General features: G+C 42.7%; 1 protein-coding gene across 4 annotated transcripts in view; it reads right to left on the reverse strand.

Annotated features, from left to right (window-relative positions):
- LOC135903786 (uncharacterized) overlaps positions 1–17293 on the reverse strand; it is a 70744-nt gene that overhangs the window by 32455 nt on the left and 20996 nt on the right. For all 4 annotated transcript variants that reach the window (XM_065434186.2, XM_065434187.2, XM_065434185.2 and 1 more), the window contains exons 6-7: positions 14374–14448; positions 7450–7705 (exon numbers count right to left, since the gene is read on the reverse strand). In XM_065434186.2, coding sequence (XP_065290258.1) covers positions 7450–7705; positions 14374–14448 — 331 coding nt within the window. The remainder of the gene's footprint in view (positions 1–7449; positions 7706–14373; positions 14449–17293) is intronic.

The raw sequence follows: 17293 nt of genomic DNA on the forward strand, positions 1-17293 counted from the left end.
AGGTGTGAGGGAGCGCATTGGGAAGGAAACGCGCCACCTTCCATCACATGCATGGTGCTGGGGGTAGGGGGAGGGTGGAGGAGGGTTACTCCGGCAGCAACTGCATACTGAGCGGCTGCAGTGCACCACATCTTGAAAGTGATCTGCGTCACGGGGCGAGTCTAGGTGCGACAGCGGCTCATACCTGTGTGCGTGCTGAGTTATCGCCGCTCAGTTTGCGTAGAAGCTATACACAGCACACAGGTCACTTCGCTCGCTGCTGCTGCCACACTTTCTCAAGTCGCCATTTTGACAGAGAGCGGCCATAGTCACTGAGTGCGATGTGTTCATGTTTGCCTGTGTGTGCTGACACCATGCTTATTAATTTATCTAGTAAGCAAATGCTTGGAAGTTCATACGGCCAATAAAGCTACTATCCTTACTTCTTATAGCTGTGTGCACATTTCCCGTTGCAATCGACGATTTGCATTTTGGGCAAAACTGCTATTCTTTAGAGGTGGCCCCGGAAAAAAAAAATTCGCTAAAAATTTTACTTTACATAATGAACACATCCCCAACGTTGTGCATGTTTTTCGGGGAAAAAAAGCGTCTATTTTCCAAGTAAATACGGTAGTCACTATCCAGCCGCTTCCTCACCATAGTCATTGTTGGCACAGACATTGATAATTTCAAGCGTCCCTCGAGACTGCTTGAAGTCACCCAGGACCGTCTTGCTATTTAAGGGAGAATGCGGGTCCTGGATCAAAACTTTGCATCATCTTTATTCTTCAAGGTATAGTGTTGAAAACTTGTACGTATATCGTATATACCCGCATAATGAACACACTTTTTCCCCAATATACCGAAGCAAAGTTGGGAGTGTATTCATTATGTGAGGTAAATTTCTTGGAGACATATTCAAAATTGAAAAGTAAGACTAACGATTTGGAACATGCATAAGATAACTTCTTTGCAGCAAAAATACATGTATGCAGTTTACAAATCATAAATGCACTCCGATCGAAACCATTAGGCCTGCCGTTCAGGTCTGTGGCCGCTTCATCCCACCATAGAATAAAAAAACAACCCATCAGCCGTGTGGAGCCTGTGCGGCTTAGGCCGATCGCGCACGGCGAAACCAAACGCGTGCTTCGAACAGCGATCTCCAATCACATCCCAGCTCGTCCTCACAACCACTTTCGGCCATGTGCCGTTATCACAAGCATCACGTTGAAGCGTGCACCTGTTTTGACAAGCACACCGTGTGTGTCTCTTTCCTTGACCGCTTTGCTCACCAGCATGACAAAGTCAGTTTTGTGAGCAGATAAACAATGTCCCACAACGGGTGCATAATTAGACCTAAGGCCCATCACTAACATCGAAACCCAAGGCAGGCAGAAGAGCGAGCCATAGACACGCGAATTCGACACCACGCTCGACTATGACCACTATGCCAATCAAGTGCCGGCCGCCACTTCACAGACTGCCATGTGCTGCACCTGGCCACACATCCCGCACATGCTCTCCTATTATTGAATTGAATATATCTTTATTTCCAACAGATTGGGGGAGACAGGGCAGAAAAGCTGCAAGTGCAGCTTGAAAAAACACCCTGCCCCCTATGACCATAAGACATGGGCAGCGCAGAGCTGCCGCGTGTTTTTAACAATAAAAAAATACAGTTTTGCAAGAATGCATAAAAAGTGAGTAGTTGCGCGTAATGAAGTTACAAAACGTTTCACATATGATAGACAAAAAAAAACATATATACACAATATATATGCAATATAAATGTGAACAAAAAGCTGTAAACTCATCTAATCTGCACTTCTGAAATAGCTGGCCATATAAACATTAATATTAGTCACACTGAATTAGTAGAGAAAATTCTGATGGGGTAAGGGCATATATATCAATGCCAGATTTGTTGTAAGCATTTAAAAGCCTTGGTAAGTTGTTTTTTAGCATTTGTGAGCTGTAATTAGTCCTAAAATGGTGCACAGTCCAGAATTCTGTGTTTCTTGTGAAACGTGAGGGGACACGTTCTTCTAAACATGATAATTTAACAAGGGATAGATCGTTTTTCCTGTTCATGTAATAAAACTTCTGCAAAAGTTGACGCCTATAGATTTCGTGAGCTGTGATAACCTTAAACTTGTCAAATAAATGCTCGGTGTATGAATCAAACGGAACATTTGCTAGGACGCGTACTATCCTTTTCTGTAATAAAAATAATTTGTTTAAATTCGTATCAGTTGTAGTGCCCCATACGAGGTGACAATTGAGATGAGGCGAATAAGCCGTTGTATAATAGTACTTTAACTGATATAGGAAGAAGGTAACGGTTATGGCTTATACCTGTTATCTGACTCAGTTTTTGCGTTACAAAGTTTACATGGTCATTCCATAGCAGCGATGAAGAAAAATACACGCCGAGAATTTCGATGCGTTCTACAAATTCAATCGGAACATTATTATAGGCTATGCCATGTAGTAAAGGGGAAGTGCTTCCCTTTGGACGAAAAATTATAGCTTTAGTTTTGGTTGGGTTGACACATAAACAGTTTTGCTTAGACCATGTACTAAGTTTCAGGAGCACTTCATATGATGTTGTGATAAGCTCGGTATAAGAACGTGATATTAGAAATATACTGGTGTCATCTGCGTAAATTGAAATTTTACATTGAAATGAATATTTACAATATCGTTAACATATAGATTAAAAAGCAAAGGACCTAGAATGCTGCCTTGAGGTACTCCAGAAAGTATAAACCTCTCTTGGGACCTGAAATTATTTATCTGTACATATTGGCGTCTATTTTGAAAATACGAATTAATAAATTCAAGAGGAAGTCCTTTACCTCCATAACGGTTGAGCTTATGAAAAAGAATATTGTGGCTAATATAATCGAACGCTTTACTAAAATCTACAAATAAACCGAGAGTTATGAGCTTGTTTTCGAAATTGGTAAGGATATATTCTTTATGATGCAGTAGGGCTAACTCTGTAGACTTGTCTTTTTGAAACACATACTGAGATTCGCTAATTAAGTTGTGCTTATTACAGAATGAGTTTAAACATGCAAATATTTTCTCTAAAGCTTTGGAAAAAATAGGGAGAACAGATATGGGCCGGTAATTATTTATATCTAGCTTGTTGCCTTTTTTATGGAGTACTGTTACTCTCGCACTCATCTTTGCAGGAAAAACACCAGTTGAGATGCATAAGTTGTATATGTGTGCAAGTAGCCCAGTGATTTTATGTAGCACAAATTTTACGGGTCTTATTTGTATACTATCAGGATCAATGCATGACGAGTTATTAAAACTAGAAAATACTGTATGCACTTCATGAACATGTGTAGGCTGGATTTGGAGGGAAAGTAAGGTCAGCAAGTTTTGCAGAAGTAACATAGGTATCGTGATACACAAAATGTTTATTAAACTGTTCGACCATTTCCTGTTGTGATAACTTCTGTCCTTTGTAAGCAATTTGTTCTATAGACTCGCTCCTTCTTTGTCGCCCCAATACAAAATTCAGGTTATTCCAAAGTTTATGGCTCTGAGAGCAAGAAGAAAACATCTGGAAATAATATGCATCTTTTGCTTTTCGTAACTCTTTGGTTAGTTTATTTCTATACTCTTTAAAAGCCTTCAGGTCAGCAGGGTCACGGTATTTTACAAATTTACCATAAAGCTGGTCACTCTTCTTTATTTTCTTGAACAGGTATTTTGTTAGCCAAGGCTTTCTGAAATTTTTATGCTTACTTTTTTTGCGGACGAAGTGTTTTGAATACAACGTAAAGTATGTAAACTGTGCATGTTCAGTCCTTTTCTCTCTCGAATCTGTGATGTGCCTTTACGCCAGCAATGACTGAAAGGATGCGTGAAGCATATATTAAGTGCGCTTAATTTAAACACATGTGTGAGAGTCAAAGATTGTAGTCTCTCCAAAAACTACAGCTTGGGTGTTCGATCTTGGGACTGCACAGTAGCAAAGTGGGGGTGCGTTCACGACATGAGGAAAATGAAAACATTCAGTTTTCATGACTAATTTTGGGGTGCATTCATTACGCAAGTAAATACGGTATGTAATGTTACGTATTATTTTGAATGTAAGGTTTATTTTAGTTTATCTGCTTGGGTACAAATTTTAGGCAAGCTTCCTTTAATTATCTTCCGCAAGAATATGCACTATATCTATCCTTTAGATTTCACCAAATAGGGTATCAATGACTTCTGTACAGTTCAAGGAATGTAATAAGACCAACCTTATTGCTCCGGCTTACCTATAAACATGAGTTGCAAGGTATTGAATTTGAAACTAATTTCTCGTGACTAATTTCGAAGTCTAACAACAAGGCAATAATATTGGTTTTATTGAATTCCTTGCAACATGCAGAAGCCATTGGTACCCTGTTTAGCGAAACTTCAGGAACAAATTTTTTGCAAACCTGTGCAAAAAATGATTTAATGGAAGCTCACATAAAATTAGAACCAGAGGAGTTAAATGGGCTGCATATTCAAAATAAGAGGGATGGAAGTGGCCAAGGGAGTTTTGGAGAAGCTCTGGTAGCAGCAGATTTGACACACTGGTGCAAGTTTGGAGCATGCTAGGTAAGGATGAAAGTGAGCGAAATACAGACAAATTTTCAGGACACTAACAGATTATGGAAAATCAGTTCTGCGGAAGACTGCAAGGTGAAGGAAAGTTCACTTAAGGGAAAATGTCGTACACTTGACAAAGAAAAATCATACGTGTTGCTCGGAGACTACAATTAAGTTATATAACAGATCTGCCAAGTCAATTTGGCCAAAAAAAAAAAAAAGCAACTAAGGTATTTACGCGAAGAGCACCCATTGTAAATTGGTAGGCTTTTGTTAATGGTAGTCGTTTTCTTTTATTTATTTTTTTGTGTACTAGCAACTAATATTTAAGTTTAATTAGCTAACATTAATTACTTCACTTACAGGATAAGGATATTGGATAATGTAAATCCGAAGTTGCTTTAAATCCAGTGATTGCTCATGCTTCAACATCTTCCACAGCTTTTTCATTGACATCTGATCAATTAGGTAAGTTTATAAGTTAGCTAATTAGATGTATTAGTGCACAATGAACAAGAGATACTGACTGTGACGACAATGAACAATACCCGTCAACATACAGTGAACACTGTTCGTGTAATGCCCCCAGTTATGCTTGAATTTTCGGTCACATTCAGTTGACATAGAGTACCACAGAACAAATGTGAAGATACTTTGTTAGCCATTGCATGTTTGCCAGTACTCCCAACAAAACAAAGAAAACATCTAACAGCTACGTGAAGAATAAAGGGGGAAAAAATTGTTCCGTGGCTTTCGAATCAGCACTGCTGACCAATATTTTGCACAAGCTTGATTATTACGGCTGCCCCATAAAGTCAATGTAAAATGGTGACCAATATTTTGAATGCCAAACAATGGTTCCTTAAAATTTGTGGACTCAATCTGCACAAGTCGCATCATGAACATTACTGCACGGAACGCAATTTGTTGTTCACATACTCTCCGACCATTTACGACCTCCATTAGGTTGCTAAGGTAGACTTAAACCAAAACTTTGCATCCTCTGTTTGCGTTTTGTGGCCGCCAAAGTATGACTTTGTATGGTGTTTGTGCAGAATATAGAGTAACTGGAGTGCACATTTGAGTGATGATTACAGTTGCTATTAGAAATTTCTGGTCAAGAAGTTTCCCGAAGCAATTAACTCCTTTGTCAGCGTGTCGCACTACCATCCTGGTAACCAGACATGGTGCACATACGAAACATATTAACGTTACACACATGGCGTTCACCATTATTCGATGCACGTTTATCAATAGGATGTACGAGTGAGCCTTAATATATGCAATGACAGACTGTGTAACATTAATTCAGCTGAGAGTTCGGCTTTCTTTCCTGACTGCCCCCATAAAAAAAGCACAAGTTGAAATCACCTTTGGCTGGTCTGCATATTACGCAAACTTCTTAGACTTACATAAAAAGCACTTGTAACACATTGTACAGCACAATGGATTTTCGTTTTCCTGTGGCAAAGTTACAATGCGGCATCAAACACACGCACACTGAAATGTATTGCTTTAGCTTGGCTTCTAGGGCTAAATGCTAGTCTACACATGGCTGTGTGGTTGCCACTGAACGTGTAAATCCCACGAAATTTGGCGACTTCATTCGAAGTTAGTGTTTTGGTGCAAGTTGGCGCAGCTCGGTGGTTTGGCACAATATGGCGCAATTGGCATAGCACTTCCATCCCCGAGAATAGGCACACAACATTACATATATATTGAAGTTGTCATCACTATGTCTCAAAGAATACCATTTTCTTTTTTCCAAAATCCACTTCGCCCTTTAAGATGTTAATGAACAAACGCTGGATGCACGAAATGAACTCGCCACAAACATCAAATGTAGCCAATGCAGCCTTTCACCACTTAGTGCATTGTCTTGGCTTGTCCTGCGGCTTGGACGTGGTCAGCAACTAGTGGATCGATTAGGCTTCACTAGCTTCAGTTTCAAGGAGGTACCAGCAAGATGGTCAACAACCATGCCTTAAGTAATGCATTAAAACCAAAATACAGCAGACTTCCATTTTCTTTCAGATTTTTCAGCTCTATCCCGAACGAAGGTCCCAGCCAGTGCCCGTGCATTTCTAGGGGCCCTAACTTTCATTATTTCGAACATTAAATCGGTCTTCTGGAAATTCGAACTTAATTAACATGCATGTGCCTGACCACTATGGTGACTAACAGCAACCTCTTTAGTAGCAGTATCTGTCTGAGCGGATCTTAGGGCGACTGTGAATGCATTGAACACACATCTCCTATTGAAAGAAAGCATAGGGCAAGTTATTTAACTGAACTGTAGAAAATGTAAAGGAAAAACTGAAATGGGTGAAAAATCCCACCTCAGGTCCCACTTCCCACCTACGGCCAGTTGGTTCATACAATTTCTTTTCTAAGCTTAACATACTCGGATTGTTTTTAATTGAAATGTAGATATCATGAAGGGAAAAAGGGAAAATGAATGGTGCTGTGTGGCCTGTTTTAGGTTTTCTATGCAGTAGACAGCTCTTTGTTTTTTATAGATTTATTCATTCCAATTATTTACTACACTTCTAATTATTACTGTATAATTATTAATGGGTCTGTCAGTAGATACACGAAGCGGCAATCTAAAAGCCACAATGTCAAACATGCCAGTACATGTTGTAAGCTTCCCTTCCTACCACCTCCTCCTCTAGTGTGTGATGTCACTCACACATACACCAACAAATCAGGTACCCTGTTCTTCACAGGTACACTTTCTCTCTCCGCACTGTACACTCCTCATTCTTCAGTGCAAGATCCGCCAACATCCATTCAAACTGGGTGAAGTAGCTAAAGAAAGCTATCACTTTTGAACGCAACACAAGACAACTTGGCACACACCAGTGCAGGGACTCCATTGTAAAGTGGAACAGTGGGACAGTAGCAGTCGTCGTCGTCATCATCATCGTCAGGGTCCTGGTAGTAGATGAATGAGTGCAGGTCCTCGTGGAGCTGTCTGAATCCCGGGTGCCGGTCCAGGAAGGCAGTTAATGTGTCGTACGTGGCCAGCACCCGGCAAGCCTGCTCAGGTGCCAGGGCATTCAGCAGGTCGTCTTCCTGTGACGGGCCGTTCTCCTGCAGGACTTCTCGCAGTTGCCTGCAAAAGCCAGACAGGTGATTTGTGAAGCTGTGCCAGTATGTGAACAGCTGTGCAGCAGTTTTCAACAAGCATTAGCCAATCCAATGCTTTTGAAGAACACAAGTCATACTACCCCATGCTTTTCACACATGAAAGGATTACAGTTGGAAAGTATCAATGTTAGGAAACATTCTTTAATTTGAAATTAATCTTGGAACTGAACCACCAGATTTGGTCCTATTTACATTTTAGCGACATGACAACAAAATCTGCCAATGAGTAACAGTAAGGCTAGGTATGATGTTAATAAAAAAGGGGTGCTGTACACATTTCTTCTGGCTACACACGCAGGTGGCAGCCACAAGCCAGTACGTCACTATGTCATAATGGATTCACCTCCTTTGTTGGTTTGCAAAAGCAAGTTATAGGAACTTATTTAGTGTAATCCAGCATCAGCAAGTATTTCAATGTGAAAGGAGGTAAGTGCTCAAAACTGGGTTTGCCTTGTGTGCCCATCAGTTCATCCATTCCACTATCCTGACAAGTGTGTTTTAGCCAGCATCAAGCCACTTCACTCTCACCATTGAGCAAAGAAAAAAAAAATGAAACTGTCCCCAACTGTCAGCACTGGGATTTGAACGAATGCCACGGCAGCAATGTACATTTAGGAGTTGGGCATGCTAACCACTCTGCTTTATCACTACAGCACCCCCTCGGCAATTACTGCAAGGTATTGTGTTCCACACAGGGCAGTGGCATATGGGCATGCATTTTTGGAGGTCAGAACAAAACTAAGTTAGTAGGTTGCTGGGAGGACAACTGTCCATGGTAGTGGTACAGTCCAAGCACTCGTGCATGCGCTCAGAATGCGTAGTTGTCAGAGCTGGCTTGGCTTCACGTAGGCTTAAGTGAAAGTGATGGTTACAGCCTCAAAAACATGGCAGACGGTACTCAAAAATATAGGATGCGCCCAGAACCAGGAGGTTGCAAAACAAAGGAAGCATCGCCGGCCTCACTGCCAGCAACGATGCCACAATGATTACACCACTTTATAACATTTACAGGATTACATTACAGTATCTACAGCTGCCAAGTGCCCGATACTATGTTGCTGCAAAGTTACAGGATAGAAAAGAAAGCTTAGATCTCGTGCGGCGCTGCAGGATGTGCTTTTGACAAAAATAAAGAGTATACTAAACATAGAATTTTTTCGCATATAGTCTACATAAATGTTAATTAGACCTTGATGGGACCAACGGAATTAATCTAATTAAATAAGAGGCAGCAAAAATAAAGAAACATTGCTGATTCATTTGTCAGCACTTGCCCTGAATCTAATGCACAACCACTTTATTGGGGGATGGATGGATGGATGCGAAACTTTAATAAGGTCCTGAGGTACGCGACTCAGCGCGCCGCGGGCCGCTCCCACGTTGGGACAGTCAGGCCTTGCCGACTTTATTGGGGGGCTTAAAAAAAAAAAAAGAAACCTAACAGAGCTTCTAAACAAAGTAGATATCAAATGCCCACCCAAGTTTCATCAAGAAAAATGGAATGCACTTCCAATTATAGCGTGTTCACAACACGTACACACACAGAAAAAAGTTGCGAACTTTATCTTCAGAGTATGAAACTTTATTAATGTCCATCGTCAACACTCCAACACTTGGTAGAAAGAGCCACAACATCTTGTCCTCTGTACGATTAATAATGTGTTTGATATTCTGCATTTATTAAATGATTCCACAACTATCACAGATGAGATGGTTGCTCATTTTCTAAACTTCACTACTTTATCCTGCAACACAAGATATTCTCTGTAACAGCAAGAATATGTGACAAGACTTCTTGCCACTAGCTTAATATTACTCATTGCTCGAATGTGCTTTCATAATCAGGCTAAATGTGGAGCACCATGGGATAAATGTCTGAACCAGTATGGCTACTATATGGAAAAATAGTGTAAGGTAAATAGTACCAGGGAAGTCAGCAGAAATAGCCAGCAAGGGAAGTACATGGATTTGCCTAAACTTCTGTTTTTCTGGCTTCAAATGGCTTTGAGACTTTGTAATTTCATCATTTTCAATAATGTGCTGCGTAATAAATGCTTAAATGAACATTATTAAAATCGTCTAACAGCAGGATTCAAACACAGGACCACTAGCACAGAAGCCCAATATTGAAACCATTATGCCACAAACGCATGCCATTGACAAATGGCATAAAATGCCCTTATGAATTTCTTGCGGGCAAGCCAGCATTTCCATTTGGCCACCACGACAGGTTGAGCCGTTGCGATTAGCAGTGATTGTGCATGTATGCAGAGTATTCCTCACTTAAAAAAGTGTTGATAGCTTTGAAATTTAGGACACTGAAGACAAATAAAGTGTTACAAACAAAGCCACAAGCAGGACTGAATCCACAAGTACAAACACCAGACAAATCCATGTACCGTATAGTGCGGAATATAGGTCGAGGTTTTTTCCAAAAAATATTACTAAAAGTTCACCCCTCGACTTGTATACAGGCCCTTGGTACAACATGAATAGTCGTCTGGCAACGTGTAGGAGCGCAGACCTTTCGGCATCCGCATCGTTATCGCCTCCGTGACCGACGCGGCCCCACTCGCGGGCGCCGCGCGGTTCTTTATTCTATGGCGCGGTTCACCCGGAAAGACGGTGGCAGATTTCGTCCGCGAGCATCGTGCCAGATCTTTGCCAGTGACAGCAGAACTCATCCACATCAAAGCTATTGAGATCGCCCGAGAATCCGGACTGCCCAAGGAACAATTCAAGGGCTCCGTTTATTGGGTTCGTCGCTTCGCAAGGATGCGAATCCCATGCGACGCAAGGGATTTGCACTTCGACGGTGCACATCAATCTGCCAGACGCTGCCAGAGGCATACGAGGACAAGCTGGTCGAATTCCAGCGCTATGTTAACCGTCTCCGGCAGCAGCGTGGCTACATATTGGGACAGATCGGCAACGCTGATGAAACGCCGGTGTGGTTCGACATGCCGTCGCTCACCACAGTGTGCGAACGCGGCGCAAAAGAAGTCGAGCTTCTTTCAACGGGGAATGAGCACTCGCGCTTCACGGTGATGCTCGCGTGTACTGCAGACGGCAAAATGCTGCCCCCATACATAATATTCAAGAGAAAGACGCTGCCGAAAGAGGCTTTCCCGCGGGATGTCGTTCGCGTGAATGAAAAGGGCTATATGGATGAGGCCCTCATGCTCAATTGGATTAAGACCATCTGGAATCGGCGACCCGGTGCACTCCTGCGGTGTCCGAGCATGCTCGTCTTGGATGCCTTTCGCGGGCATCCAAGACGAGCAGGTGTGAAGCAGGCACTCCGCGACGGGAGGACGGAACTCTCCGTCATTCCGGGAGGCATGACGTCAACACTTCAGCCACTGGACGTCGTGCTCAATAAGCCCTTTAAAGACCGTGTCCGTGAACAATATAATCAGTGGATGGCCGGCGACAACCAGACGACCCCAACCGGCCGGCTGCGCAGGCCGCCTCTCGCCACTGTGGCCACATGGGTGTCGCAGGCTTGGCACTCGCTGCCCGACGATATGGTGGTGCGGGCATTCAAGAAGTGTTGCATTAGCAACTCCTTGGACGGCACCGAGGATGACGTTGTGGGACGCAGCCAGTGAAAAGCAGTCGTCTTCCGACGAGAGTTCAGACAGCTCAAACGAATGAGCAGGTGACGAGTCTGGCGGCACCACTAAATAAAACGAGGTTTTGTACCTTATAATTTTTATGTTGACTTCCTTGCTTCAATGTAAGGGGGTCGACCTATATTCCGCCTCGACCTATATTCCGCATTATACGGTACTTCCCATCACTCCCATGGTGGCTGAACAATCATGGCACCAGAGTTCCCTCTAGTAATTAGTGTGAAACTCTATGCAAATCGCTCAATACCCTGTCGTGGCAAGTCAGCATGTTCTATAGGTAGTGTTAACCCTTTGAGGGTCGAATTATTTTGAAGAAAACTTTCCCGGGTGGTCAAATTACTTTATTGCAGATCTTGAATGTACAAGATGTATAAAGTCGGGAATAAATAGTAAAAAAAAAAAATTAGGGGCAGTATTTTGGTGTCGGCATCACTCAGAACTGCAATATGTTCAATAGTATTTTAGAGTGTGGTACTCCTAGAAACACGAGTCTCCGCACAGCCGCAGAGAGCGAGAATACCTCATGAGCGGCGGTGATAAACGAGCTAAGAGCAGTGCCAATCAAGATAGAAATCAACTTGCACCGCCCCTGCGATAGCGTGCCGACAAAGATAAAAATCGCGTTTCGCGCGCCTCCGTTGCGGCGGAACCGAAACCGCGAAAGCGCGTTGCCGCTGAGAGCAAGAATACCTTGCGAGCGGCGGTTATAAACAAGCTAAGAGCAGTGCCGATCAAGATAGAAATCAACTTCCACAGCATCTGCAAGAGAGTGCCGACAAAGAGAAAAATGACGTTTCGCGCGCCTCCGTTGCGATCACGCGGCGAAACCGAAACCGCAAAAGGGGTGTGGCCGCAGTCTGCGCGACGCGCTGAAGCTTGAAGTCAGTTCTGTTTATCTCCCCAAAAAGGTAGCACAAATTTCAAACGCCTCTTGTAAGTCCTAAGAGGTGGCAGCACCTCCCAGTAAGCATGCATCGTCATTATGGCGCGAAATTTCAAACGGAGGGTCGAAACCGTACCCGTACGGCAAAGACCTTGCGGGACAGAAAACCGCCGCGTACATGTACGGCACAAACCGTCAAAGGGTTAAGAACGGCCTGCTGAGGTGCAAGTTTTGCCAGCCAGGTGCGAGAACGGCGTCGACTTTTCCTGGAAAGCCACCATAATCCTCTAGCCAAACGGCGTCACTAAGTCTACTGACAATACGTCACGTGCTCGACCCTTCGTCGCGGGATTGCCAAGATGAGTTCGACGCACCAGGCTTTGTGACTGAACACGCCCCCACCAACCCGGTCTGAGGTGAGCAAGGGAGGTCCCGAGGGAACGTCTTCGGAGGCCCCTTCCCACGCACCGCTCCTGACGTAAGCCCGGAGTTCTGCGAAGTCAGTCTGCCCTCGGTGGAGTCCGTGAAACCAATGCGGAAGCTCCGTCGCTCAAAGGCGGCTCGTCTACGTCTACTGATCGAACGTTTCCCTCACCTAGGGATCGAGCGAGGACCGTGTTTATAAACCGCTGTTGTGCGGCTGCTCAGTGCACTTTCTCTCGCTGTCATGCTAGACTGATGAACTGCAACGTCCTTATGTAGATACAGTAAATAGACCCATATTCCTCGTTCTCAATGAGAAGCAGTCCTTCCCTTCAATGTCCTCAGCATGGATAAGTCATACGACGGCATGGGCCAGCTACCATCTAATTCATGCCCGACTCCAATTTTGACAACGGGTTACGAGCGATGGGATTGACCTCCCAATCCTTACAGTACTAATTCCGCTAGCTTGTGTTGGAGAATGAAATGTGCCATAAATGCCCTTGTGATTGTTTGCACTACTGCGTTGTCATTCCTTTGTCAGAAGAGTATATTTGAACCCTCACAACCTGTACTAAAAACAGATACAGCAATTCAGTAAACTGCACCTGTTTAGCATCCTAGGCAGACAAACGCGATGTATAAATTTACAGTTTGTGCAAAATCAGTGTTTACGAGGGCTCTGCAAAAGTCCTATGCACAAATTAGTGCTATATTTCAAAGCGGTGTAGGATACATCAATATTGTCCACTTTAGATGTATAATTAGGAGATTTTAACAGATTTGTGATATTCTTTGAAATTTTGCCATGTTTGAGAATTTTTCTTTAAACATTGACGGCCCAAACAAAAACACCACTTCCAACAGTCACTACAGTTTTCTAAAATTTTCTTTTAAATGCAACAAACCTGATCAAAATCAGCGCAATGGCTGACCGAGAACAAATATTTGACGATTTAGCACTAAGTGGGGGAAAATGTGCGGTGTTGTTCAGGAGCTCACTCGACACACATCCTACCTCTTTGAGGAGCAAAATGCGACTGATGGTTTCGAGCAGACCATCAGTTGCACTGTGTGTGCGATTGCACATTCACATGCTCTTCTAAGCTCTACCGTCCCCTCTGTACCTCTACCATGTGACCGGCTTCCCATACACTTTTCCACTTTGACATTACTAATGCTAATGCATTAAAACAATTTCCATATTTCACCCGAGCTAAATCTTCCTCTTAGGTTCACAAGTTGCAGTTGTAATATATTGCAGTTTATAAAAGGTGTTGTAGATCAAGATCAACGGCAATAGGAAATGCATAAAGCGAGAATTCTGTGACCACACTAACTGCGTAGAGTACAAAATATAGTACAGAAGGCTTTGTGCAGCATTGTCTAACTTATACCTGAACGTTTCGGACTACTGACTGTACCAGAGGCAGTGCATGTATGCAAATCACTTGCAAAATTCCTATAAAAGCATACAAAACTGGCACTGACAAGTCCTACACGCAAATGTGTACACAGTGCCAGACAGGATAAGAGTACACCATAGGTTTGGGATGGTTGTTGAAACAATGTTGCCAGTAGAAAACTATTCACCACTGCTTTACCACAGTTAGCACACAACCAACGTGAGCAACTGCGACAGCCGAGCGCAAATGCTAAAAACAAACGAGAAGACAAGACAGCCAAACTCACCTCACGATATCAGTTACATCTGCTTCAGTCAGAGGCTCAAGCTCCACCTCTTGCTCCACTGTTCCTTCTTCCACACTGAAAAAAAAAACACACACACACACACACACACACACACACACACACACACACACAATAAGTGCAATTGCCAGCAGGCATTTGAATGGTTTCCTAAAAAGAAACATTTAAAGCAGGGTGTCAAAAAAAAGTACCAGTTTGGTTCGGGTTCAGGTTAAGTGTGCTCCAATTTCATTCTGGTTCAGTTCTGGCTCAAAGAAACAGATGTATAATGGTTCGCAAACCAGTTCACAACACTGAACCAGTTCAGCACAGTAAACTTACCTACCCTGCCCTACAGTGAAATGCTGCACAGGAGCATCAACTTGATTGCATGGGGCGTACGCAGGCTTTTTCAGGAGGTGAAAGACTGAGGCTACATTGGACAGAAATGTTTCGACACGAATATGTTTTGTACAGCTACAACAGCCATACACAAATCTATCTTATCTAGTGTTATCTAGGTTATCTTAGCGTCATCGCAAGAGCGTGCAGCACTCAGTGCGGAGCCTCGACACGTCCTCTTTCCCGCATTTCCTTTTACTGTCAATCCAAACTGAATCTTCCAAGAAAAACGACCATACATTACTAAATAGAATATCAAATATTTTCAATTCAATTCAATTTTCAATACTAGATGATATAACAGGCTCCATGAAAGATTTTGCCAAGCCTGTTTGGCAAAAAAAGGGCTTGTTTACATTATTTTATACATATTCACCGTAATACAGTATCACAATATCTGGTGCATGACAATTAACATTGAAAATAAAGAGGAACAGGCTGTCCCAAATGCATGTAGAAGAGTATACAGTGCACATTGAAAGAGCGAAACGCAATTACAGCACCACACATAGTTTTGAAGGAATCCAAACATGAGAGTGGTCAAATGATATACTATTTATTCGCACTAACTGAAACAGCGAATTCCTAGGCTATGTAAGACTAGATGAGCTTACTCAATGGTTGGTAATAACCTCATTCGTGTATTTGTTCAGGAACTATCATCTGCACAATTGCAGTCCTGCTAAACCGGGGATCATTCAGATGGGTCTCACCTGTAGACTTAACTGTAGCTGTCCCTTATAGTGTACAAACTAAACGCACATTTGACAACTTTGAATCTTGAATCGACACTATTCAATTTGTGTTCAAAATTTCAAATTGCCTCATGCATAGTAGAAAATACTTTTATTTTTTATGTGTCACCATTTCCACAAATCAAGTATAAAAATGACCACATACTGAGCCCGTAGCATGTCATCAAGTGCACAGATTAAAGTACCGACAGGACGCAACGCATATCTGGGCGTTGAAATGCCGACAACGCAAACAGTGGCCGTACAGTTCCGTGCAGGGTCCTTTTTACAGCATAGCTGTTCACGCTAGGTCCTGGAAGTTAGTGTGCATAGGCAAAAAGATAGCGGCCTCCCCAGAGCTGAAATAACTAAAGCATAAAGGAAAAGCATATTTATTGCAGGTATGCCCCAGTTGCATTTAATCGAGAGAAGTGTCAAAACCATATTGTGATTTAAAAAAATATCGTAATGAAAAAAAGTAAAACAGGAATACACTGTTTAGTTTGGATTGTGGTTTGATGTCACGGGCTCTATAGGCAAACCACGTAACCATCTAACGTAACCGTAACCACCCATACAATGGGTAGGCCACGTGCAGTAAGGACTGCAGGAGACAGAGTGCCTACGAAGAACACCGTCATGAACAGAGGTGGGAATGTGTGCAGCGAAGGCGGGCGGCACACAATACAGATCATGATCGTGCCACAAACACCAAGCACACGTGCTTTTGGTTGGTTTACCCCTACCGACTCCGCTCCCATCGTAATTGTGGGTGATTTAAAAATAGACCTGTTTCGGACAGACCGAAAGTGGTTTGTGGAGTTCGGCATTCAATGTTACAAAAACATCAGTGTGCCCACGATGCGTCACCGGTCATGTATAGACCTCACATTGAGGGCTTCCATCGAACTATTACGTCAGACCTCACATTGGCCAAGAACTATCCCAGTGTCACCACAGAGCCATTGGCCGTATATCATAGTGATCATAAATCTCATTACCAAAATATAAATTTAAAAAAAGCAAACAAAACGTTAAAAATAAAGAAGAGCATTAAGTATGCGATTTCATAAAACAAAAAAATCCTGAAACAAAAGCAAAATTCATTCTGGTATGTGTTATTTCAACAAACATATTTATCACCATACATACAACTCCGCCGGTTATACACCTTCACAGAGTGGAATGGCTCTGAATATTTTTCTGCTTTTGTTCAAAGCACAATGTGCACCACTTGAATAAGGCGTCTATGTTGGCACCATCACAACGATTTTCCCATTGGCTTTTTTCAGAAATGATCCATCTGAAAACAGCTGAGGCACCTTGATAAGAATTCTCTGCAACGTGCAGTTTACAAGTGGATTGCACAGATATGGATATATTTTCATGTGCACATCAAAGACAGTTAATTAGAGTACATCTGCTGCATGGCGTGGGCTTAGCTCCCACACTTTGATAGCAGCATAGTTAATTTTTCTTTTGCTTGCAGTAACTGCAGGAGTGGCGGTGAGATAACTTTGGCATATGACACAGTGCGGATTCACATTGTATTACATATATTGCCAGTCCAAGCCTCTAGCCTGTAGAAAAAAAAAAAAAAGCCTGCAAGTGACATTGTACGAAGACTAGCCTAGTTCATCATCATCAGCCTGTTTTATGTCCACTGCAGGATGAAGGCCTCTCCCTGTGATCTTCAATTACCCATCTTGTGTCAACCAATTCCAACTAGCGCCCACCAATTTCCTAATTTCATCGCTCCACCTAGTCTTTTGTCATCCTCAATTGCA

The sequence above is a fragment of the Dermacentor albipictus genome, chromosome 4 (genome assembly GCF_038994185.2).
Source record: "Dermacentor albipictus isolate Rhodes 1998 colony chromosome 4, USDA_Dalb.pri_finalv2, whole genome shotgun sequence".
Classification (NCBI taxonomy): domain Eukaryota; kingdom Metazoa; phylum Arthropoda; class Arachnida; order Ixodida; family Ixodidae; genus Dermacentor; species Dermacentor albipictus.